Source organism: Lutra lutra, chromosome X (assembly GCF_902655055.1).
Source record: "Lutra lutra chromosome X, mLutLut1.2, whole genome shotgun sequence".
NCBI classification, from domain to species: domain Eukaryota; kingdom Metazoa; phylum Chordata; class Mammalia; order Carnivora; family Mustelidae; genus Lutra; species Lutra lutra.
The window spans coordinates 85,817,739-85,844,051 of record NC_062296.1 but is presented as its reverse complement, the minus strand read 5'-3'; the positions used below and the strand labels follow the sequence as shown (position 1 = coordinate 85,844,051).

General features: G+C 42.2%; 2 protein-coding genes across 9 annotated transcripts in view; both read left to right on the top strand.

The window, feature by feature from the left end:
* NHS (NHS actin remodeling regulator) overlaps nt 1-10,941 on the top strand; it is a 337,315-nt gene extending 326,374 nt beyond the window's left edge. The window contains exons 7-9 of the mRNA XM_047715174.1: nt 242-3,223; nt 3,735-3,861; nt 6,845-10,941. Of these exons, the coding sequence (XP_047571130.1) occupies nt 242-3,223; nt 3,735-3,861; nt 6,845-7,460 (3,725 nt within the window). The 3' untranslated portion in view covers nt 7,461-10,941. The remainder of the gene's footprint in view (nt 1-241; nt 3,224-3,734; nt 3,862-6,844) is intronic.
* A 1,245-nt stretch (nt 10,942-12,186) lies between these two features.
* Nucleotides 12,187-25,788, top strand: SCML1 (Scm polycomb group protein like 1). Of its 8 annotated transcripts, none has more exons than XM_047715180.1 (8): nt 12,187-12,410; nt 16,160-16,308; nt 17,579-17,659; nt 18,149-18,226; nt 21,374-21,478; nt 21,880-22,420; nt 22,569-22,723; nt 24,133-25,788. In XM_047715180.1, exons 2-8 carry the CDS (start codon nt 16,279-16,281, stop codon nt 24,265-24,267), a joined length of 1,125 nt encoding a protein of 374 aa, XP_047571136.1. In that variant the 5' UTR covers nt 12,187-12,410; nt 16,160-16,278; the 3' UTR covers nt 24,268-25,788. The 8 variants fall into 8 exon arrangements, with proteins under 8 accessions (XP_047571136.1, XP_047571137.1, XP_047571132.1 ...); XM_047715181.1 differs by having other exon boundaries at nt 12,187-12,742; XM_047715176.1 differs by lacking the exon at nt 12,187-12,410 and having other exon boundaries at nt 12,751-16,308; nt 18,152-18,226.
* The last annotated feature ends 525 nt before the right edge of the window (nt 25,789-26,313 follow it).

Below are 26,313 nucleotides of genomic sequence, written 5' to 3'. Positions count from 1 at the left end.
TACACACACACACTCACACGCGCACCTGCACCTGTGGATATGTGTGTGTGTGTGTAGAGACAGAGACAGAGCAGCAAAGGGACAGATTCCCTAAAGCATTTTAACTTTCTCCTAATTTTATACACTGATTTTTTTCCCTCAAAGATCCATCATGCTACCACCAGGTTTGTGGATATCTCTCAGAATGTCTGTTAGTCTGCTGATGTATGAAATATCTCACTATGCTTTCCATGTGCCCTAGATTCTGACGAATCCCCTGTGGCCAGGGAAAGGAATGTGATCGTGCACACAAATCCAGACCCTTCCAACACTGTCAATAGGAGGTCTGGAACCAGGGACTCCGAGTGCCAAACTGAAGATATTCTGATTGCTGCTCCATCCAGAAGGAGAATCAGAGCTCAAAGGGGTCAAAGCATCGCAGCTTCCCTTTCTCATTCCGCTGGCAACATCTCTGCACTGGCAGACAAAGGCGACACCATGTTTACGACTGCGGTGAGCAGCCGTACAAGATCTCGGAGCCTTCCCCGGGAGGGCAACAGAAGTGGGGATGCTGAGCCCAAAGTTGGTGCTAAACCCTCAGCATATGAAGAGGGGGAGCCCTTCATGGGCGACCGAGAAAGATCATCAAATGATTGCAGTGAGGCCCCCAGCAGCCCAAGTGCACAGGAACACCAGCCTGCTCTGGGCTTGGCTTGTTCTCAACATCTTCACAGCCCTCAGCACAAGTTAAATGAGAGAGGGAGGTCACGCCTGTCCCGAGTGGCTGCTGACTCTGGCAGCTGTGACATCTCCTCCAACTCAGACACCTTTGGGAGCCCCATCCACTGCATCTCCACAGCTGGCGTCCTCCTCAGCAGCCACATGGACCAGAAAGATGACCACCAGTCATCCAGTGGCAACTGGAGTGGGAGCAGCTCCACATGCCCCTCACAGACCTCAGAGACAATCCCTCCTGCGGCTTCTCCTCCCCTAACTGGCTCTTCACACTGTGACTCGGAGTTGTCACTCAACACAGCCCCTCATGCTAATGAGGATGCCAATGTCTTCGTGACAGAGCAGTACAATGACCACCTGGATAAAGTGAGAGGCCACCGGGCAAACTCCTTTACCTCCACTGTGGCAGATCTGCTGGATGACCCCAACAACAGCAACACCAGCGACAGTGAGTGGAATTACCTACACCACCATCACGATGCCTCCTGCCGCCAGGATTTTAGTCCTGAGCGCCCCAAGGCAGACAGCCTGGGCTGCGCAAGCTTCACAAGCATGGCCACTTATGACAGCTTTCTGGAAAAGTCTCCATCAGACAAAGCAGACACTAGCTCTCACTTCTCAGTGGACACAGAAGGATACTACACTTCCATGCACTTTGACTGTGGTCTCAAAGGCAGTAAGAGTTATGTCTGTCACTATGCAGCTCTGGGCCCAGAGAATGGCCAGGGCATTGGGGTTCCTCCTACTCTTCCCGACTGTGCCTGGCAGGACTACTTAGACCACAGGAGGCAGGGGAGACCAAGCATCTCTTTCAGGAAACCAAAGGCAAAGCCGACCCCACCTAAACGTAGTTCATCGCTGAGAAAGTCCGATGGAAATGCAGACATTTCTGAGAAGAAAGAACCAAAGATAAGCGGCGGCCAGCTCCTGCCTCACAGTTCCAGGGAAATGAAGCTGCCTCTTGATTTCTCCAACACACCTTCTCGAATGGAAAATGCCAACCTTCCCACCAAGCAAGAATCTTCTTGGATGAACCAGAGTGAGCATGGGATTAAGGAGCCTCAGTTAGACACTCCAGATATTCCGCCATTCAAAGATGAAGGTGCTGAATCAGCTCACTATGCGGATCTCTGGCTTCTGAATGACTTGAAAACAAATGATCCTTACAGATCTTTATCTAATTCCAGCACTGCTACGGGTACCACAGTTATTGAATGCATCAAATCTCCAGAGAGCTCTGAATCCCAAACATCCCAGTCAGAATCAAGAGCGACCACCCCATCCCTTCCTTCTGTTGACAATGAGTTTAAATTGGCCTCACCAGAAAAGCTGGCCGGCTTGGCATCTCCATCAAGTGGCTACTCAAGCCAGTCTGAAACACCAACTTCCTCTTTCCCTACAGCTTTCTTTTCTGGCCCGCTGTCTCCTGGAGGTAGCAAAAGAAAACCGAAAGTCCCAGAAAGGAAATCCTCACTACAGCAACCCTCTTTAAAAGATGGAGCTCTGTCACTGAGTAAAGACCTTGAACTTCCAATTATACCTCCTACCCATCTTGACCTAAGTGCGCTTCATAGTGTCTTGAATAAACCATTCCACCACCGTCACCCACTGCATGTTTTTGCTCATAGTAAGCAGAACCCAGTAGGAGAAACACTGCGGTCCAACCCTCCACCGTCCCTTGCGATTACACCAACAGTCCTGAAATCTGTTAACCTGAGGTCCATCAGCAAGTCTGAAGAAGTGAAGCAGAAAGAGGGCAACAATACAGATCTCCCCTACTTAGAGGATAGCACTCTCGCAATGGCTGCCCTGTCTCCAGGTAATATTAAGCCACATGTGGCTAAGAAATCAGTATCACGTCAGTACTCCGCTGAAGACACCATACTGTCCTTCTTAGACTCCTCTGCAGTCGAGATGGGACCAGATAAACTACAGTTAGAGAAAAAACGTGCTTTTGATGTAAAGAACCATTGTGACCCAGAAACAGCAACCTCAGCTGGTAGCAATCTTCTAGATTCGAGTGTCACAAAAGACCAAAAACACACGGAGAGTGAGCCTGTTCCGGAAAATACAGCGAGTAAGAATTTTGACTTTCCCACAGAGGGATTTCAGAGGGTCTCTGGTGCCCGCCCAAATGAGCTGGATGGCAAAGTACTACAATATGGAGCGGGTCCAGATGGGGCCCTGGCACAGGTGCAGAAGCCATCCTCTGCAGATTGGGAGGAAGCTGCGTACCCCGAGTCTCTCGATGCGCTCCCGGCTCAGTCAGACTCGCCAACCAGACCCACAGACATAAGCAATCCACTCAAGCCTCAACCTGGGATGAGCCGCCACCATGACAAAGTGCCTGGGAATACCAGCTGTGAAGCGGAGCTATCATCTGCAAATTCATGCCCTGAAAAATGTTCCGAGCAGGAAAATACCGCTTCAGGTGTTTCCGCCAAAAGTGCCTCTGACAACAGCGGAGCAGAGGAGACCCAAGGAAGCGTGGATGAGGTTTCACTGAAAGGTCAGTTGTTGATGGCTCTGTCACAAGTGGAGAGGTGTCTCACGGCACTTCACTATGTTTTTTTCTTATGTTCCCCGTAACACAGTGCAGCCCTGAGTGTTGGTTTCCCTCCTCCCCCCTCTTTTTCACTTATTAAAACGAGTGAGATAACAGTTTTTGTTTTTGAGGGACTGACTGAGCTGCGACAGGTAATCTCTCTTCTTCTTTTTTTTAAAGATTTTATTTATTTATTTGACAGAGAGAGAGATCACAAGTAGGCAGAGAGAGAGAAGGGGAAGCAGGCTCCCCGCTGAACAGAGAGCCCGATGCGGGGCTCGATCCCAGGACCCTGGGATCATGACCTGAGCCGAAGGCAGAGGCTTTAACCCACTGAGCCACCCAGGCGGCCCGATAATCTCTCTTCTTAAAAACAGCAGTGAGGTATCTGTTGATCGTTGCTGCCGCAAGCCAGCGCAAGACAGCGGCGTGCCTGCTAACGTCTTCCTAAAGATGCTTTTGTTCTCCATTTAAGAATCGTCACCGAGTGATGACTCTATGATCTCACCGCTTAGTGAAGACTCTCAGGCCGAAGGAGAAGGTGTGTTCGTGTCTCCAAACAAACCTCGTACAACTGAGGATTTGTTTGCAGTCATCCACAGGTGAGGCAATTAATACCAAATGTTTCGCTGCTTTCAGTGCGTCTCATCTAATGCAAATGCGGGAAAGCCTTGGGTACTTGGGGTGCCTTCAGCAAAAAAGAAAAAACAAAACAAAACAAAAAAACCCAAAAACCTCGTTTTCCAAATCAAACTGATAGATTTCTATTTCCGTTAGGGAACGTGAGCCTTTCTATGTAGCTCGACCTCACCTGAGGGCCTTCCGTAAGAACTGCGGAAGGGACCGGGGTTTCCCACAGGAAAGACATCCTGGAACAAGTTTTCGTTTGAAAACAATTTGTGGTTAAGTAACTTAGAGGGAAAGCTCAGAGTCTGTTGTAACCTCTGACTGAAATAATTTCTTGAACCAAAGGGGAAAAAAAAAATGCTCACAGCCGTAATCCTCCCCTAGCAGAGACGCAAGCCGCGCCACTGAACAGTCAGAGCCCAAGTTTGAGACAAGACAGTGTGGGAACCTGCCCGTTTCATGGCCCAGAACGAATCACGGCTCCCCTCCCCCTTCCTAAAACTTAAACTTCTTTAATAACACTGGTCCTCTCTCAAATTAGTACTCCAAATCCCACAAACAGAGGATGTCCTCTGGGCTGTTTGTGCAGGACACTGTTGTGTCCAGGCCGCCCATTCACATTCTCTCACGCGCCCCCCCTCCCCCGCCATCAAGGGCCACGTCTGCAAGAGTACGTCCTCCTTGCAGTTTGCGACTGGCAGAGCAGGAACTCGCACGGACGCGAACCCAGATTGGACCGAGCGAGCCAACCGTGCTGCGCCTGCTCCTTTCACAGCCACGCCCACCTTCTTCCACTAGGCCTTGGGCCTACATGGGATTCCCAAGGGACACAACTTGCAAACTGCCTTTTCTACCTTATGAAGTTATACTTTTTAAAAAGGATTTTATTTATTCATTTGAGAGAGAGAGAGAGACAGAGAGAGAGAGAGCGCATATAGGCAGGGGCAAAGGGAGAGGGAGAAGCAGACCCCCCGCTGAGCAGGGAGACCCTGGGATCATGACCTGAGTTGAAGGCAGACGGTTAACCAACTGAACCACCCAGGCACCCCTGAAGTTATACTTTTTTGAAACAAGTTTTTTGCAAGAAGCTTTCCATTTTTCCTGGAATGCTACTTTTTTTTTTCTTTTTAGATTTATTTATCTATTTGAGGGAGAGAGGGAGAGAGCAGGAGCGGAGGGAGGAGCAGAGAGAGAAGGAGAAGCAGACCCCCTGCTGAGCGGGGAGCCCAACACAGGGCTCCATCCCAGGACCCTGAGGTCATCACCCGAGCCAGGTTAAACAGCTGCTTAACCAACTGAGCCACCCAGGCGCCCTGGAATTCTACTTTTAAAGGGAACTTGCATTTTCTGTTGATGTGGTTTTCCCATAAAGAAGGAGCACAGCTCTTCAACAGCTTTTTTTTTTTTTTAAAAGACTCCATCAAAAACCCTTTCTGTGTGTACATACCTTACCAGGCACACCTCGCCACTCAGAGAGTGAAGAATCAGTTTACTTTTTTCTTTGCTCTGTGTGTAGTCTAAGATCCAATTATACTTCCCACCCCCCTCTTTATCTTAGGACAAGTTACTAAAATGCTACATAAGTTAAAGAGTCAAGTCCTTACCCCAAAGGACCAAATGTCAGTATCTGGAATAGTGGACAGAACATAAGTAGTGGAGTCAGAATCATCTGGAATTGAATCTCAGTGCTACCACTTCGTATCCAGTCTTGTCAGTTAAAACCTCTCTACCCATTCCCTGACTGTTAGTGGAAATACCTATACTCACATATTCAATTTTGATGCTAAAATAACATTTTAGTGTCTAGAATATGGTAGATGTTAAAAGCAAATGCTAGTTTGGAATTCCTACTGTACTGGAGTGCCAGACACTGGCCTATGCGATCTAACCACAAAGGTTTCAGTGAACAAAAATGAGGCTGGTCTCCAACTGCAAAGCTGAAATTTTCTCTACTCTATGGATTTTTAGGTTGGTGAAAGAGCATGCTGCCAATATTTATCAACATACTGAATCATGCAAAGATTCACTAAGTTTACACCTATGTACTTATCAAAAGAAATAATATGATGATGGATCCCTATGTTTGGTGGACTTAGAGAGCTTGGTAATCTTAGATTTGCATTTGTATCAGATTTATTTATGTGTAGCACAGTGACAAAAATGACCTTGCCTTTGTGTCTGTGTGTGTGTATGACATTTTTTTTACCTTGTTTTCTTGAGGGTTTACAGTATATAGAGCTTTAAGAACTCCAGAGGCAGTCTAGGTCTTTAGCTTCTCACAGAAAGTTGATTTACTGAGTGATAACACTGCTGTTACTAAGCAGCTACAGAAAATTGTCTATACAGCCAAAAATGGACTGACTGATTTAAAAAGTCATGTAAGAAATTTTTTTATAGGGAGAAATTTAAAAAGTTGACAGAACAGTGTAACATACCTCCCCAGACACACATATCCGTTACCCAAGCCTGTCCACCATCAACCTATGGCTAATCCTGTCTCATCCACACCTCTATCCGCTTTGCTCTTCTGGTACTCACTGGAAGCCGAGCCCACACATCAGAGCATTTAATATGTAATGCGGAGACAGATTTAATACGAGAAAGCTACAGTCCTTCACTGCCTATACTCTAACCAGAAGTCAGACAGCAATATCTTCTCATAGTCTTGTAAAACATCCCAGTATGTCCTCCTCTATTAGCGCCAGCCTCCACATGAGTCATTATGTGAGATGGTCATTTACAGAACCTAGTTTCAGTCCACTGGTTATTGGAGAATTTCCCTCAGGTCGTGAGTGCTATAAGGGCAAGGAACGTATCTCCCTCCTCACCTCCTAATGCCACCTAGCCAATCAGATAGGGCCCACCAAACTGCTCTTCAAGGACAATGCATGAATGTGACTTAACACTTCCAGTTTCAGAAAAATGTGTGCGGACTGAGGTTTTTCCTTTTCTTGAAAGGTCTAAGAGAAAAGTCCTTGGAAGAAAAGACTCCGGGGATATGTCGGCTCGAAGCAAATCGAGGGCCTCCCTCGGCAGTAGCAGCAGCAGCAGCAGCAGCGCTGGTTCTGGTACTTCGCCCAGCAGCAACGTGACCACCCCAAACAGCCAGAGGTCCCCGGGCCTCATCTACCGAAATGCCAAGAAGTCCAACACGTCCAACGAAGAGTTTAAGCTGTTACTCCTCAAGAAAGGAAGTCGCTCGGATTCTAGTTACCGCATGTCTGCTACTGAGATCCTCAAGAGTCCCATCCTGCCCAAACCTCCTGGAGAGCTCACAGCTGAGTCCCCACAAAGCACCCATGAGGCTCATCAGGGGGCCCCTGGGGCCGAGGCCCTGTCCCCACTCTCTCCCTGCTCCCCGAGAGTTAATGCGGAAGGGTTTTCCTCAAAGAACTTTGCCACCTCGGCCTCCTCTAGGGTTGGCCGCTCCCGAGCACCCCCTGCGGCCAGCAGCAGTCGCTACAGCGTCCGCTGCAGGCTGTACAATGCGCCCATGCAGGCCATCTCTGAGGGCGAGACAGAAAATTCTGATGGGAGCCCACATGACGACCGATCCTCCCAGAGCTCAACATAGGTGGCCCGGGCCAGGCTGGCTGTCAAAGGCCAAAACCCTTAGTCGTATGAGGATGTAGGAACAGAAGAGAGGACTGGGGAGAAGTCAGCACACCATGGGGTACCATCACCGCTTACCAACGAATTCCTAAATATTGGCTGGGGAAATGGAAGATGGTCCTTCTTGATTATTTTCCACATTTTTAAGTAGCTGCACTGTCTTTCATATTTTTCTTTAGCTTAGTTTGATTTACCCAATCTCATTCCTTTTGATAATATAGAATTTGAAAGTGTCTGCTTTTCATGAAACCCAGACAAAGTTTTTCCAGAGCTGCCTATTCAGAAAACAAAGCCCTCACTGTCATAATTCTTAAGATGATGAAATTACTCTGGAGGTTTGGTATTTTTTTACATTAAAATGAACTAAAGCAAAATTCAGAAGAAAGAACTACACACATGTAAATACCATATTTTTGATAAAAATGTGTAAATAGATTTATCAATGACGAGTGGACATGTGGCCAATTATCCACCACACACCAACTGTTTATAGAACACAACAAATAAAGTGTAATAACTGTATTCTGTGAATACCATTTTCATATAAAATACCATATTTAAATGTCCACCAATATGATTTTCTGAGTGATAGATAAACCTCAATTATGAATTTTAAACTGGTGAAATAAAGAAAATCTTGAGGTCGTATACTGAAATGTGATTAATTTAAAATAATGATTTCAGACCTAGCCATTTTTGTGACAAATTGCAGCACCAAACAAGTGAATAGTAACACATGGCTATGATTTGCCATGTGGTAATTTGGACAGAATGAAAAGCATGCTTTTGATTTTTTTTTTTAATCAATGAGAAAAATCAACATTCTCAACACAAAGCCCTGAAGAACATTTGACATTGTCTTTTAGATTTTTAATTTTTCAGTGGATTGCTTTAAAGAGAATGAATAGGGAAAACAATAGTTAATTTAGGTTATGTTTTATATTAGGCTACTGGGGACTTAAACAGTCATCATCTAATGACTATAAACTCCTTAAACAGTTTAGTAATTAGCTCCAGTTTCTTTAACTAACAAAAATAAAACATAAGCATGCCACAGAGCTATTGATTTATCAGTAAGTACCTGCAATGAGTTTTCAGTGAAGCTTTCTCTCTGTGCTGATGAGATTCATGCTACCTAAAAAAAGTAACAGAAATGACACTGTGAACAATATAGTTGGGAAATAGGTATGTGTATAGGCATTATTTATATTCACTGTTAAACTGGGAATGGGGAACAGCTCTGGTTCACAATGCTACATACAAATGAGTTTTTGTCTGATTTTACTATATCTGCTTGATGGCAAAAGGGGAGGGTGGTGGGTGGGAAAGGAAATGTCAGGGTGAGTGCTCTGATACAATGAAGGCAGGGAAACAAGCTGAATTACTTGAAATTACTTGAATTTTCTTGTCTTAAAACTGAAAAAAAAAGTAGTTACAAGTTGAAATCTGTAAATGATTCTTACACCTCTGATTTTAACGTGAACTGATACTAATGTTTGAAATATGTCAGAGATATAAGCAGCTATGTACTTAAAATATGTTTTGAATGGGACAAGGTAGAAAGTAGAGAGAACTAAGAAGGGATATGGCCTATAAAAGAATAGAATGTGATTAGAATGATAGAACAGACCAGAGTTACCAAGAAATTGATAAGCAGCTGGCTTTAAGTTTATGCAAGTGGTATTTGGGAAAGAAGGATGTGTGAAAGGGGGTTTGTGGCTTTGGTTTAATTCATACCATATGAAGGAGAAAGCCTGGTCTAAGAGGATGCTGTCTTTCAATAGAAACACTTTCTAAGGTGTTATAGATTGAGAATTAGAGAATCTGATTGCTGTTGGGTTTTTGTTTGTAAAGAAAAAAAAAATGTCTGTCTCCTACTATTTGTTTTCACTATCAAATTGTATTTCTTAATTTGTCATCCTTGTATGTAAAATATGTGCAGGGGGTGGTGGGGTAGAGGAGGGAGAACGTGTGTGTGTGGATGTGTGCGTGTGTGGGTGTGGGTGCTTGCGCTGGGATAGATAAGCTACCTGGTAAAGGGTACATTTGAACATTTACAAAGTGTTATACTTTTTATTAAAAGAAAAATGTTTGGGGGTTTGAAAAAAAATGGACCATCATTTCTCATTGGAACCCATTAGTCAAGAAAACCAGCATGGTTTGACACATGGGAACATGAATAACTTTTTCTCATGCTTTGAAAAGTACACTTGGCAAAAATTTTAAAAGAAAGTTTTTAGACAAATGCGATAAGAAACCGTCATTTCCAGTCACAATAGGTGATCTTTTGTAATTTTCATAAAAGCAGTTCGTTTGCAGTATGGCTTTTGTGTAGTTAGGGGTTTTTTAAGCGTAAAGAAAGGTATGTGGGCTTTAAAGTGATTCTAAATCTTGAATAGGAAACACATGAATTGGCTTTAATAAATATGTCACCTTTTTATTATTGACATCAATTTAAGTAATGGTACCATATATTTTTTAAAATACATACTGACTTGAATTGTGAGGCAATAAGATTCCTTCTATATGTAATGATCACAGAACTAACCCTTATAATATAGTTTTACTTATTTTGTTTACTCTAAAAATCTATAGCAGAGTTTCTCTATTTTATATTTCATAGATTTAAAAAAAACCCAAGTAATGATGGATTTTAAATTCACTGTGTTAAGAGTATTGAGTAACAAACTGAGTAAAAAAAAAAAAAGTAAGGAATTCCTTATTAATCTGGAATATTCTACATGGCTTTATTACATAGCAGATAAGACCAAGAATTAGAGGGCTGTCTTCAACATCACTGCCGTTTTGAAGCAGGGTACACACATTAGGTATTGTGAAAAACATCAATCCAAACTTTTCTTCTGTTGTTTGCACTGATGCTAATTTTTTGTTCTTTTATGTTTATGCAACATGTCTATGTTGTGTGGGGGAAAACTTTTTTCCTTTTTGTTTTTTTGTTTTTGGCTAAGTAGAGGACATGGACTAGTTGTAGCAAACAAAACACACTGTTTGCTCTTGCCAAAGGTCAGTGAGTGAGTACATTTGCTGCAGAGATGGCCGACTTAGAGAATTAGATCATGACAAAGATTTAAAACTATAAAGAAGGTTACAGTGTAACTATTTTGGTACTAGAACCAGTTCATGCTGGCCAAAAAGACAATGGTTTATGGACTTGCATCCATTTTGTATTTTTGTAATATTTGTAAATATGAACTTTTTAAATTGTTGCAGAAATGGTTTCTTTTGTAAGATGTTTTCAACGTTTACATTCAATTCAAGCCTTTGTATATTTTAGAGCTGTGCAACACTTTAAGTCTTGTATTTATTTTTAGTAAAAATGGTGACAGTTTCATTGTGAACCCCTCTCAAAAAAATGTACCAGAAAAGTTTGATTACCTAGAAAGTGTGTATAGAAACTGCAAATAAACGTGACTGCAATTAAACAACCAGTTTCTCTTGGATTATGTAATTGTATTCTTGGGGTTTCACAAACAGCAAGGGTTTTATAGGGAACTGGACATAAAGGAAGGTAACTGCTATAGCAAAAGTAGGTGGAAAAAATATAATGTATAATGAACTCTAATCTCATTTTGGGTTTTTGGGTTTTAGATTTTTAAAAAAGTAATCTCAACACCCAACGTGGGGCTCCAACTCACGACACAGAGATCACGAACACGCTCTACTGACTGAGCCAGCCAGGTGCCTCTCTAATCTCGTTTTGTATTTGAGAGAAGAATAAATTTCCAATAGCTACTATACTTTCCTTGTAGCTCCTCTGTGAGCCAGGAGAAAATTTATGGCTTTAGTTTACAATACTCACCTGCTTTGCTTCTAATAATTACTCAAGACTGTGCCTTGTTCCGAAGATGGGCAGCCTCGATATTCATATTACAATACGCCACTAAATAAATGTCATGTGCCCTTTATTACATAGCAAATTTATGTCCTGGATAGTGTTCTAAGTGCTTTGCTTACTCAAACTCATGTACTCCCCACATTGTGCCCATTTTACAGACGGGGAAACGCAAGCTCAGAGCCATTACCTGACTCTCCCAAAGCCATGGAAAGACGAAATGTTGGGGCTGGGGTGAACCCCTGTAAATCTGGCTCCAAGGTCTATGTTACCTCTCCACGAGGTAACAACTTTTTAAAATAACTTTCCCCCGTTTGTACCAAGCCTCCACAACTAAGGCCCCATCCCGTCTCCTTCGAATTCCAGCAAAGACAAGCACACCTAGGACAGAGCCAAAGTCGACGTCTGTGATGGGAAGGCGAGAGACAGAATTACATTTAAAAAACCAAAATTTTCGAAAACCAACCAATGACAGTGGGCAGGCCGGCACCCGACAGCCTCACCCTGCAGAGCCTTCTCTACGAAGCGTCTCCAGCGCTGGAAGGAAAGCCCGCGCGTGCGCGCCAGCGCCCCTGCGCAGCCGCAGAAACACGTCTCAGCATCGGAGGCTCGCGCCTCTGGTCTAATGCCAGGTCCCAATCCCACCAGCTTTTGCGAGCGGAAATCTGAACTGGCACGCCCCAGCTACAGACGCTCGGGGGTGGGCACTGCCGGCCGCGCAAAGGGAAGCAAAGCCCCTCCCCTCGGCTGTCTCCCTAGCAACGTTCCTCCCCCCACCCTCCCGCCCAACCGCTGCGCAGGCGCTTGCCGGATTGGCTAAGAGCCGTGTGAATGGCAGGAAGCGTGCCGCGTGCTCCCGGATGCGCGCGTATTCCGGAGCTTCCGGGGTCCTCGAGGCAAGCGCCTCATATGGTCCAGCGCGACTTCCGGTGGGAGGACGGTTCGTGAAGCTGTCGAAGTTAACGGTCTTAGGCCGTTGATACTCCGGAAAGCTGGCTGACATTAATCGGGCCCCGGGCCCTTCGGCGGGCAGTGTGGCGGGTTCTGATGACAGAACAGGTCTGTTTAGTGGCACTTTTTCCTCCCTTGAACTTTCTTGTCCCTCGGTTGTGCGCGAAAAACCGCTGAGGTACGGTTTGGTTTGACGGTTGGGAAGCTCGGGGGCGGAGCGCGCGGAGGGCGGGGTGGGGTCCTGACAGGATTTGCCTTGAGGGAAGGAAAAGAACTTGATTTTCGGGATCGCGCAGAGGGGGTGGTTGAGGGTGGTTCCCACCTCCTGTCCCGGAGAGCAGCGGCTCTGTGCTTTTGAGATTTGGCCGCTTTTTGAGTACTTTGTGCTGACTTTCTGAGAGAAGTAGTTCGTTTTCCGTCGGTTCGCTGCCTCAGCGAAGGTGTGTTGGGCGGGGGGGCGGAGCGCGGAGCGAGGAACTACCAAGACTCTGAGACTTTATATAGAATTTTGAGTTTAAAGAACTGATGAACTAGCGAGTTGATTCGTTGGAACATTTTTTTGAGATTGAAACGTTGATTTTGAGGCTTTGTTGGTAACCTCGTTTGATCAATGACAGTGCAGTCTTCCTGGTTTATTGTATATAGAATATATATATATATATATATAAACGCCGAGGCAAAAGAAAATAAGGGCATGATTGTTTGATAACTTCGTTAGTGATCGCTTCATTCCCTCCTCTCGCTCCTAATTTGGGGAAAATTAGGACTGCTCTAGAGTTTTAAACTACATTAATATTTACAAACAGTGATTTTACGAGCCGCTTTTCTTCATGGCGTTCCATAAAAACAGGGCATGGGCTCGATTCAGGGCTGGGTGCTGGGATACAGTTTGGGCGGCATTATCTTCCATCGGGCAACTTTGTGGTCGCTTAAGTTCGATACGGACAGTAGAGTAGTTTTCGGGTGAAACGCTGTTTTCAGCCTTAACATTTTCGGTCAGTTGATGAGATAAGTGAATGCTTTGGAACCTTGGAAGGTGAATCTTCAAATGACTTTTTTGAAAAACGCCTTTGAAATGCCTTTTTAAAAATGCCTTTTAAAAAGCCTTTTAAAAAATCAGATGGCTTCTTGTTCTTATGTTATCAAGAGTTTAGGTTTTCTGTGGCAAAATACAAATGAGCTTCATTTTAAGTAAACTCATTTTGCGGGATTTTGAGTTTAATGAATTATTTTAATTAGTTTTGCATAATCCAGTCATGATTGGGCTCTAAGAAATTGTTGCAGAAACTTTTATGAAAAGAAGGGAAAGGAACTAAAATTGATGCTATGCTTGCTGTGAACCAGACATGATACTCAGTGCTTAACTGTATCATTTGGTCTTACACAGCTCTGTGAAGTAGATATTATTCCAACTTCACGAGTTTAGAAATTGAGGCACAGAGAGGTTAAATACCTGCTTGAAGCAAAATAGCAAATTTTGCAATTTGGATATGGATTAAAGTATTTTTAAAGTCCAGTTCTTTGCATTATGTCCTGGTGTTTAAAATTTGTTTACCAGAAATGGTTGCTATATCTGCAGTAGACAGGTGCAATGTGAATGAAAATTACATGTTTTGACCCTGAGTATTTATTGTCCGTGTGCTCCATGACAAATAGTTCTGTTGGGAGGATGTTATGAATACCCAAATAATGAAATAACAGTTGCGAACAGTGGGTGCCTTTGCTATGCCGGTCGTGATGGTGAGCACTTGACGTGTATTAATTCATTTAATCCTCATAACTCCGTGTGAGGTCCGTACTATTATCGCCATTTTACAGATTTAAAAAAGAAAAAAAAAAAAAACCACAGGGAAGTCACGTAACTGATAAGTGGAGGAGCTGGGATCTAAAACCGAGGTATTCTGGCCCCAAGCCTAAGGTCTTTAGGCTGTTTGATGTTTCCTTTTCTGTAACGATGACCTCAAAAGCATCACTGTGTGAGTGTTCTGGTACTTTGAGGAAAGCAGTGTCACTTTCGGATGGGATGACTTAGCACCTTTTGCTTTGTGGAGATGGAACTGGAGTTGAGCTTTGACGTTGAATAGGTTCTCCTAGGTGGAGAACCAGCAGGGTATTGTGGGTAGAGGTCATGACAGGAGTGAGAGGTTCAAAGAGTGCAACATTGGTGATTTATAAATGTGCCACAGAGGTATAAATATCTCGTGTCTAGTCGTGGATTCAGTGACTGCTGCATCTATGTCTAACTACAGCCAAGTTTGGGCTGCAGTGTAATTATGCAGTAGAGAATTGTCTGATTTTAAGAGTCTATAACGGTGGTGGCAAACTTTGTCTATAAAAGGCCAGAAAGTAAATATTTTAGGCTAAGAACAAGGGGACAAGTGGTAAAAGGTGATCTCACTTGAGGGTGTGGAGACTTCTGACTGTGTAAGGACCATGTAGGCTATTGTAGGAGTTCGGGTTTTATTTTTGATAATGTTAGAGAAGGGATTCCAGGTGGTTTTAATAATGAGTGAGTAAAGCCCATTGATTCTGGAGCCAAACTGCACCAGTTACTAGCTATGAGACCTGGATAAATTATTTAAACTTGCTTAGCCTCAATTTTCTCTTAAGAAAAATGGGGATAAAATAACAGAGCCTGCCCCACAAGGTTGTCAGGAATACTAATGAGTTAACAATTGCTTAGAACCTTGCCTGGCACAGGGTCGGCTATAAAATCTGTTCGGTATTACTATCTGTACCTTGTGGTATATTCTAAATTTTCTATAGTAAAACATATGTAATGAAAAATTACACATATAAAGTATCAAACAAAATTGTTAGAAATACCATGAGATTATAGGAAATACTATCAGAGTGGGGAAATTTGAATTCAATATTCTTACTCCTTGAGAGTTGAAGTAGAGGTGCGAGACTGCTCCACAGTGTTCTTTGTCAGATATCTGTTAACTGGGGACTGCTTACGTAGGTCATGGCCCATCTGCAAGATAGAAAACGAGAAACTTATTAGAGTGACTACAGTATATCTAAATGTATTGGTTTGGGAAGACTTATCCCACCATTGATTATTTTTGCCTGTTTTTGAGCTTTAGATCAATGGAATCATATAGTATGTTCTCTTTTGTGTCTGACTTTTACTCACGTTTATGGTTGTGAGATTCTCCTCATGTGTAGCAAGAGTTGGTTCGTTCTCATTGCTCTGTAGGCTTCCTTTGTATGAAAACACAACAGTTTCATTATTTATTATTAGTCTTATAATCAGAGTAAAACAAATGGTTTAAAAAACAAAAATTGAAGTTATCCCTGAAATTGGAGGTTTTGGGGGTTTTTTTTGAGAGAGAGAGCATAAGTGGGGGGGGGAAGAAAGAGAATTTTTTTTTTAATTTTAAAGATTTAGTTATCTGAGGGAGAGGGCCAGACTGCACTAGCGTGGGGAGGGGCAACGGGCGAGAAGCGCAAGCAGACTCACAAAGCTGAGATCATGACCTGAACTGAAACCAAGGGTCCAACACTCAATTGAGTGAGCCACCCAAGTGCCTCTCGGCGCCTTGCGAAAAGCAGTTAGGAATTGTGCTCTCTTGTTCATTTTTTCCAGCATTTACTCTGTAGCCTTTCAGTTGTAAAGTATTTACTTCACAATTTAGATTTTGTGCGTGATCTTGATCCTTATATCTAGCTGTGACAACATAGCTCTTCAGTTTTTAAAGTTTTTAAAGGTTTATTCTAAGTCACTACTGGAAGAGTTACTCTAAAATTCAGCCAGGACTCCGGTTCAGTTCGAGTTGGCATCTGGAGAACTTATCCCTATTAAGTTGATGATGGTAATGTGTGAAGTAACTTTTTTATGTCTTGCTTTTTAGGAGTAGGTGGTTTAGCAGCCCTGGGTGACCAGGGAATTTCACAAATAAACCCACCAGCAAGTTTAAACACAAGTAGGGCTCACTCGGAGGAGGTGGAATGCTGCTGTTGCTCAAAAAAGATGTCTAGCGGCTCCAGTGAAGCTGATGTGGTTTGTATTTCAAATAAATCTGTCTTTGTTCTTTTCACTGTGCTCTATTTCTTTTCTAAATGGAATTTAATTTCATTGAGTGGAATTCAGAAATAACAACTTCATGAGCTTTGACAGTGGTCTATAAAGCTGTGACAAACATTCACGTACAAGTTTTTTGTGAACTAGCATTTCTATCGGGTAAATACTCAGGAGCTGCACTGCTAGCTCATAGGGTTAATTTAAGTAACTTTCTGAAAATCTTGCCAAACAGTGCTGTTTGTTTGTTTGATTGTGTTTGATTGTGCTGTTGTACAATTCTGTCACATTCTGCTGTTTCTTGATTCCTGAAGGTAAGTAAAAATATAGATTATTAAATTATATATAATTTGGCTTAACAGAAAAAGCATTTCTTTACTTAAATAAGGATGTGGGTATTAATGCCACCTAAGTGCTGTGGGCAATTCTCTTAACTTCTGTCAGCCCCAGTATCTTTTCATTTTTGGACATAATGTTAACTGCCTACTGAGAATTGCTTTCTGACATAAGTATGTGAAAGAAGTTTGAAAAGCATAAGGCACTGTACATGTTGGCATTTACCAACATGTATAGTGTTGGCATATACCAGTATACATGGTATATTTTTATAAGAACTAATCTATAGCCCTTTCCATATTGTTTTGGTTATGCTTTTTGAAACAAAGACTACATAGCTTCTGTCTTTATTTTAACATTATTCCTGTAGTTTATAACTCATTCTTAGAATACTGTATTTAAATGAAATCTAATGCTTATTTGTTGTATATTCATTTATTTATAAACTGTCCTATTTAAAAAAAAGTTTTAAGGTGATCAATTTATCAAGAAAAGTAGGTGCTTAAGTGTTTCTTCTTTTGTCCACAGAGTGGCACTGTTGGATTATCTAAAAATCAAAAGCCACGTAACCTGCCTCCTTGTTCATGGTTAAAAATACTTATTAGGTTTGCAGCAGTTCTGGTGCCAGGTTCCTAGACTAGTCTTTCAACCCTGAGTTACACAAGAGGTTAAGCTCAATAGAAAATGATATCTTAAATGTAAATGATATCTTCAGTGATACCTTAAGTTCAGATAATGAGAAGACAGTTTTGCAAGTACATCTTTTCATGGAGTCATAGTATTTACAGTGGACAAAGGTCCTTTGATATTCACCAATAGCTTTTGGAGCATCTTAAAAGTGAAATTGAAGTCCTCAGTGTTTCTTTCAGTTCTATCTTTCATCTTTCCTTTTAATTTGTTAATACATCTTCCTTAGATAAGAACACGAATACCTGCTTATGATGATGATAACACTGTTCTTTATGCATATGAACCAAACACTGCATATGTCAATAATGTAAGTAATGTTAATTGCCACTTGTCAGATACATTAACACTTAACCATTTTAAAGAAAAATGTTTAAATTCTTCATATACTATGGAGTTCCTCTAAACTCAAACCCAAAGAATATTGGTCTTTCCTGAACTTGTTTGCTTCCTTTCATTAGATAGTAACCATATAACCATTTTACTTCCCTTTTCCTTAGGTAGTAGGAAGTTCAGAGCAGTTTATACTCATTTTCAGTACAAAACTTTAAACCTAGGTCCTTCTGATATAATAAATTCTTATTTCCTCTCTCAATTAACAGTTGTCATTTTCATTTTCATATTAATGTGAGCTTTTATTTTGTTTCTGCTTGAGATTAAGACTTCTGGATCCTTTTGAAAAGTTGGTGACAAATAAAAACAATTTAAATAAATAAATGTAAAGTGTTTTTTTCCTCCTGGTGTTGAATTTGGCTCTTATAGAAGTAAAGCATTAACTACTTAACTTTTAAAATATTAGCAGGAAACTGTGATGTCTGACACATCCTACAATGAAGAACAACAAAAAACTGTCACGGATGTCCTCAATCATTGTCAGGTACAAAATTCTGTTTCTCAAATGTAGTTTACTGAAATACTAAGTTAAAATTCCCTTTATCTCATGTAAAAGTGTACAATTAATTGAAATTTTGCTATATCAAATTACCTAAGATTATCCCCTCATTGTAATAATTTTTAATAATTTCTAGTTAGAATAGCACCTCCAGGTGAAAATTTTGAAATACCAATATGTACGTTTTATAGCTTTGTTTTAAAAGCCATTAACTGAAGAAATGTATGTTCTATTATTTGATATTGATTAATTTTCCCTACAAAATCTTTGAAAGAAATTGATGTAGAAAAAAATTAGTCTGTGTCTAAATACATTGTTGAGATTTCTCAATTGAAAAAATAGCAGCATACTGTTGTTTTTTAAAGAGTATATCTTACATAGTTTTGAGGGGATTTTGTAAAAGTTAGCATGCTGGTAGAGATTGATGGGGGTAATTATCAAGGATTTTGTGAGCTGCATCCTCTAGAGGTAATGGAAGTTTATTTTTTAAAAAGTAGTTGTTAACGTGCAAAGTTTGTTGGATTAAGATGAGCTACCCTGGGGACGCCTGGGTGGCTCAGTTGGTTAGGCAGCTGCCTTTGGCTCGGGTCATAGTCCCAGCGTCCTGGGATCGAGTCCCACATCGGGCTCCTTGTTCTGTGGGGAGCCTGCTTCTCCCTCTGCCTCTGCCTGCCACTCTGTCTGCCTGTGTTCGCTCGCTCTCCCTCTCTCTCTCTCTGACAAATAAATAAATAAAATCTTAAAAAAAAAAAAAAAAGATGAGCTACCCTGCCTAAGTAAAGCATGTTTAGTGAGTCTTTATCACTGTTACTGAGAACAGAAGTGGACTGCTTCAAAGGAACATAGCAGGTCTTTGGGGAAGGAGGTACGGACGGTGGGCGGTGAAAGGGGGGTTTCTGATTTCCAGCGGGGCCATTCCCGGCCTGCCTCATGTAAACACCCACGACCCCCCGGGCTGCCACTGCTCTGCCAGGGCCTTCTTTCTGAGCGACGGTGCAAGATGTGGTGAGCTAGGACGTGGAGGAGAAGTGCCCAGTGTCCCGTCACAGCCCCGAAACGGACCATCGGGGATCCTCCCCGTTTCTCCCAGTGTGCGAGCTCTCTCTTTTCTTCAACCCCTTCCCTTACCGGTCTAGACCAGTCGCTGCACACTTACATCTTTTCTTCTTCTGTCCTTGCCCAGTGTCCTCTTTAGGAAGATTCCAGCCCTGTACAGGCTGGGAAGCAGAGGGGGCGCCTGCCGGGATCCCTCCACTGTCCCGTGGCCCTTCGCCAGCACTCTGGTCAGCTCCCTCTCCGTCCCCCACAAGCTCCGGAGGGCCCAGCCCTGGCTTCTTATTTCAGGGAGGCCAAGGTGGGTTGGAGCATGAGGCCCAAATCCCTCTGAGTCGCAATAACTCTCCCCACAGCCAGCCACTAGGCTGGGATCTGTCCTTCGGGCATCTCCCTCTATAAGGCTAAGGCGGTGCTGTTTTCTGCCTCTGAGCCTCTTTCCCTGTGCCGGGACGCTTCCCTTCGTCAGTGGTCACGTCCTGGCCCTTCGGCTTCCGTCTCCGTCACTCTCCGCATCCCCTCCCACAGCTTCACCTCCGCTTGGGGCCTCCCATCCCTCTTTCTGTCGTGCCTTCTCTCTCCTTCCCTTAAAACACCCAGCTCTTTGAACGTCATTTATCTTCACTGTCTACACATCTGATTTCTGTGTTCTCTCTGGGTATTTTGAATCAACTGTTCCTTCTGCCCTCTCTGCCCTTCATGCATCTTTACCTGGTGAACACCGTCTTGTCTTTTAGTCCTCAATGGGGACATCTCCTCTGACAACACTGCCACGACTGCCAGCCTGGGTCAGGTCTTCCTGTTCTGTGCACACGTGGCCTCCCATTCTTACGTGTGTCGTAGCCATCCAAGTCCCAACAATAATATGACTATTGATGGATGGTTGAGCACTCCTGGGCGGGTTGTCATGTAGTATTGTTAGGATGGGAGTACTAACATCACACCACAGCGCCTCACTTTGTCCTTGAGAGAACTCTGAGATTCTCATCTGGATTCTATACATGAGGAAATTAAGGCACAGAGAAGTTAAGTGACTCGCCCAAGGTCACACAGCTGATAAGCGGCAGAACGCTAGTCTTTGCACCCAGGTGTGTTCCCCTAAAGCCTGCACGTTCACCTCAGTGCCGTCGGTCAGTGGGTCACTTGATCATGCACCAGAACCACCTGGAGGGCTCGTGAAAGCAGATCGCTACCCCTGCTCTCAGAGTTCCCGATTTAGCAAGTGTGGTGTGGGTGATGGGGCATTTCCGACAAGCCAGTAGGAGACATTGATGCTACTGGTCCAAGACCACACTTTGAAAACCACTGCTTTAGGCTGCCCATCACTTTATTGAAATCCTCTCTCCCCAACTCACCTGGCCGTTCCTTAGGGCAGGCTCTCGTTTTCCTGTTTTCCTTTCTGTCCACAGTCCCAGCGCCTAGCAAAGCAGTTCCAAGAGGTAGTAAGTAGGCCCTCAGTAAGTGTTTGAGTGAATGAATAAGGAAATGGTCCTGGCCTCCTGTTTAAGTGTATTTTTGGCCTGAATAAAATTTCTGTGTATTTGAAAAATTCTCAGGTTTTTTTAGTCACATACCTGGTTGGCCAATAGGGAACATCTACTGGAAGGTTTTATAAGGTTAATTGTTGATTACCTTTGAAATACTTTGAAGCCAAAAGTCACGTCTGTTATATTTGGCTCACTGTTCTTTCCAGCACAGAATGCTCACTGCCTCTGAATTCTCAGCATGGTTATATGGAAAGAGGCTCTTTGGCCTTTTTAGCAGATTTGAAGCTTTCTTTCCTAAAATAGCCCCTTCCTTGATATAAAACGACTCCATCATAAATATGGTGGCTTATAAGAATGGTGGTACATTTACTTTCCAGTATTAAAGCTTTTTAAAATGCCCGCATGGCCTGGAGTTGTTGTGTAGGAGGTTGGGCTCCTTATCTCCATCAGCTCCTCTCTGTGTCACCAAAACCAGGCATCTGGTTCTGACAGCTTGAGAACTTTTCTTTGTTTCTAGCAGTCAAAATTTGGCTTATTGGTATTCTTATGTTACTTTTAGAATAGAAACTATTAATAGCTTATATTATAATAGGTCATCTATGATGCTATTCAAAACCTGGATAAGAAATTTGATGTCATTCATGGAAAAGTTTCAAAAATCCACCGTTTTCGTGTGAAATCACTGTGGCAGAATCGCGTGAGTGTTAACAAAAATATTTTCACAACTGCAATAGACCTCTTGCTTCTAAAGATGCCATTGAGTTAGAAATGAGAGAGAACTATTAACTATGAGATTAGCAAGGCCAAATTGATTCTTGCTGTAGCAGCAGATGGGAGACTGAAACTTGTTGGGAAAATGCTTAAGTTTAGGTTTGAGAAGTGTATGACAATGAATAGTTTTACGTTTATAAACACAACGTATAAAATTCAGTTAAAATGTAGGGTTGAAGAGGAACAAAAATCATATAATCAAAATAGAGCATATATATTTAATAATGTAAAGCAGTGTTTCCTGAAAAAAAAATTATATTTACTACTTATTTTATTTCCTTTTTTACTCACTGACAGTTAGTTTATGCTGGGTTTGTGTCATTTCAGAAGCCACTTGGATATGCTTATAAAAATTATAATTACCTGCTTTCCAGAAAGATCAGATTGCAGAAATTGAGGAAGAAGGAACCTCCTTCTTCATTCTCTTACCCTGAAAGTTATAGCCCAACTATGCCGGTGGAAAGGCCCCCAGATGATTCCCCGAGCAATCCTATAGGATCACCCTACCGTTCAGAGGAGGGGTCCCCAGAACGGGATCCAGAGTCATACCTCCCTGAGCAGGAGCCGAATCTGAGCCAGAGTCCAACACTTCCCTCCATGTATTCTTCACATTCATACCAGCCATATTTCACACCTGATGATCCGATTCAGGGCTCCTCTACCATCGTGCCCTACTGTCCCAGCCCAGGGCCCAATAGCAGCCACATGTTCTCACCTACTCGAGCTTGTACAGTAGCACCTGGATCCATTCTGGGTCAAGGTGAGCCCAGTCCGACGCATAACCCTGAGATGATGACTTATCCAGCTCTAATGGAAAATAAGTGCCTCGGCCATACTGCCTCATCTCTTTGTATCCCGCCCAACTTTGGTGAGTGTGAAATGACACATGACAAGTAGCACTATTTGATCTATAATCCTCAACGTCCTTGATGCAAGGGCATTTCTCCCTACCTAACATCTCTTCTTTTGGGATAATGATCAGGTCAAGTTTGATTTGTCTTTTTCCCCCATTGAAGCTACAAGTTCACCAATTGGAACTGACCCAGGTATCCTAAAACAAAGCTTCTCGGATGACCCTTCAACCTGGTCTGTGGAGGAAGTGATCCAGTTTCTGAAACAAACAGATCCTCAGACATTCACATTCGCCATCGCTGACCTTTTCAGGCAACATGTAATGTATATTTTGATTTGGTTTTCCTGCCATAATGCTTGCTTGCTTGCTTGCTTGCTTTCAGTAAGCTCTACACCCAGTGGGAGGCTTGAACTCACAACCCCAAGGTCAAGAGTCGCATGCTGTAGGACTGAGCCAGCCAGGCGCCCGTGCCATAATGCTTTTGAATGACCTCTGTCTAGGCCCTTCAGTTGGGTACTGATTAGTGTGGATGGTGGGGGAACCCTAGCAACTGATTTTCCATATGTGAGAATGGTTACTTGGCCCAAAGTTAGCTCCTTAAATGGTAGAGGCTGGATTTAAATAGGAACAGTGTGACAGGGTGTCCTCTTTGTTATGATGCCCAATGAAGCCAGCAACTGATCCCGTTTGGCTCAGTTCTGTTAACCTTATATGGTTGTTGATGGTTTGGGATGCTGATAGCCTCATGCCATTTACAAAGTAACATCATGGGTTACATTTTTTATAAGTTCTAATTTTTATTGTACTTAGTAGGAAAAGTACAGAAAGTGCCTGAGAAAGGCAGCACTGTAAGGGGTTTCAGGTCTTTTCAGACAGTACGGTTTTATTTTTAGACCAGAACTTGTAAAAACCAAGCACTATGTTTCAGCAACATCAGTCAGTCTGTTAGTAAAGAACTTGAGGAGGATGCCTTGTGACTATGAAGTCATGTTTTTGTAGTGTTTCCTGATGAATAAAATTAGTATCCATACCCTCTTTGATATGGCAAGAAAATAGTTTTTAAGCATCTAATCAACTTCAGACAGCTAACTGATTAGCTTTCAACATCAAGACAGCACTCTATAGTATGTGTACAGTTCGTATGGATGCTAACACCCTCGTATTCCAAGCTGTTCTAAGATAACTAAGGGCCATCTGAAATCCATTTCTACCATTCACAGTTTTTACTCTGTCATAGATATGCAGTATTTTATTCAGCACAATATTTAAAGGTAGGTAGTTTGATGCTTAGGACATTTTTAAGATTTTAGGTTAGGGGCGCCTGGGTGGCTCAGTTGGTTAAGTGTCTTCCTTCGGCTCAGGTCATGATCTCAGGGTCCTGGGATCAAGCCTTGTGTCTGGCTCCCCTTCTTGCTCTCCCTCTGCCCCCCCCCCTTACTTTGTGCTTACCCTCTCTCTCTCAAATAAATAATACACATTTTTAAAAAGATATTAGGTTAAATTTTCTTCCTAAAATTCAAGGTAAATTTATAAATGATCAAACCATGCTTCGTTGTACAAATTATATTTTTAATAGTTTCCATCAAGCAGGTGTATACTCAGAGAATATATATCTGGAAGGAGCTGCTCTATTATTGGTATCACATGTTCATATAATATGAAGAAAGGACCATTCTGATAAAATATGAACCTATCAACTAATCCCTGTCCTTTCCTTCTGTCTGTAGGACATTGACGGAAAGGCTCTGCTACTACTAAAGAGTGACATGATGATTAAGTACATGGGGCTGAAGCTGGGGACAGCCCTGAAGTTGTGCCACTATATCGATAGGCTTAAAGAAGAAAAATTCTTTGTCAACTGAAAACATGTTTGTGTCAATTTAGCTCGATCTTCATTCAGGGGAGACCAGTGCCATCTTGGTGTAAAATCATTTTTCTGCCCTTAGAAGTTTTTGTTGTGTAGAAGGTTCTTCTAAAACTATGTTCTGTCCAGAATTGCAGAACTCCATTATAGTCTGGTCTGCTCTTTGAGAAGCCATCTAACATGTGAGCATTGGCGGTTTGTTAGATTGGGAGTTTTTTCGTTATATCTTTTTATTATTTTTATTGCATAGTTTACAATTGTACTTCACAAAGGAAACAGAAACACCTCTAATTCCTGTTCATCTTTATCTAAGGAACCAAAACAGCTGAATCCCAAAGAGAAAATATCAGGGCCTGAAAAGTTCTCTAGTAAATCCATGGATTTTCCTTAGAAGAAAACTTAAAAGATGCAACTATAGATAGCATCTTTCTAAAATCTTTTATGTTTGTTACTGCAAGCCTCTGTTCATGTTCTACCAGCTTCCCAAAAGGGAAAGCCATATAAAGTATTTTCCTTTCTATTATTATTTCTATATATGTTGTATTTGTTTCTATTTAAAGAAAAAAAGGCAACCTTACAAGCTTTCTTAAAGTATTTTTACCAATTTTTAGATAAATTGTTAGAACGGTCATTTTATGCAAGAGATACTTAGTTTACAACTTAACATATTTTACCTAAGCTTGGACATTTCACTAGGCACTCATTGCTCCCATCTCTCTATAAAGATGCCTATGTCCAAATTTTTGAAAGATACATTTTTATTGTCTGTGTTCATAATGATACTGTTTCATATTTATATTTTATTCTATATCTGAAGTATACACATAAGTAAGTCTTCTTTTTGAATTTAAGGATAGCACTTTGCACTTCACAGAGGTAAAGATGAACTATATCCAGTGAGATGTTTTTATTCTGTTAAAAATATTCACATCATCTGCCATCACTAGTACCTTTCAGCTGACTTCAGGGTTTCCATACAGGGAAGCTCTCTGTCCTGTGCAATGTTTCTAGTTCATTTGCTTTCTGAGCCATTTATCCTACTAAACTTTGAAAAATACATTAGCTCTAATTTGTCATTTTGGACTTTATTTTAAGAATTAGAAAATTAGAACATTCAAGTGAAACCTGTTCATTGTTTTATTTATTACCTTGTTATATTATATAACATTTGATATAATATTTATAAGCTGTGAGAATTGGTGCTAAGTGTATTAGCCATTTGTTACAAATGCCAATAAAATGTTCACCAGGGGCAAAAATATACATCTTCCTTTTCAAAAACCAAGTGTGCTTTATAAACAAATGCAATTCTTTACTGGGCATATGTGACTTAAAAGGTGCTTTTATTTATGTTACTCATTTATGTTGTTTCTTGTAAGACAAGATTCTATTTTTAAACTTGATCTTCTCTCAAATTGTGAGAAGATGCTGTGCCCAGCTGAACAGTCCTCAGGTGTTTGTACGAATACTATGTTTTACAGTTTCAGATTTTAAAATATAATAAAGTTTTAAAACCACAGTAATGTCAAGGCCTCAGATTTGATTTTGTTTGCTTTCACTACATGACATTAATGTACGAATTTATTAGAGTTGATAAAGAAACGCTATACCAAGCTTGTGGTTGTCTGCGTGCACGTCCAGATAGTCGAGTGTTAACACTTGCCCTCATTCTACAGATAAGCAGATCACTAGCAGCGAAGGGCTGATGTCCTGTAGGACCTTAAATGAGCCCCCAGGGGAGCAGCACGAAGTTCCATCCATGAGCCGTGTCTGTGCTCAGCACTTGCCGCTCGCCGTGGTACTGAGGATGCGAGTGCACTAGAAGAGGCCAGGGCCCCCACAAATCCTGTCCCCGGCCCCGGGCTCCTATGTCTGCCTGCGGTTCTGGCTGCTCTTCTGTCACCGGGGGCCAGGAGCCACACTGCCTTTCTGCCTTCAGCTCTCCCAGCTTACAGGGTGCAAAAGCCTTAGAGGCTCAGGACGGGGGCTGTGTCGCCTTCGGCACCTGACTCCTTGCCCCTCTCGGCTATGCCAGGAGCTTCTG

Coding starts and splice junctions, on each gene's coding strand:
- SCML1 (XM_047715175.1), top strand. CDS start 16,144: ATGTCTTGCTTTTTAGGAGTAGGTGGTTTAGCAGCCCTGGGTGACCAG. Junction 18,227..21,373: donor ATGTCCTCAATCATTGTCAG/GTACAAAATTCT, acceptor ATATTATAATAG/GTCATCTATGATGCTATTCA. Junction 22,421..22,568: donor TTGTATCCCGCCCAACTTTG/GTGAGTGTGAAA, acceptor CCCCCATTGAAG/CTACAAGTTCACCAATTGGA.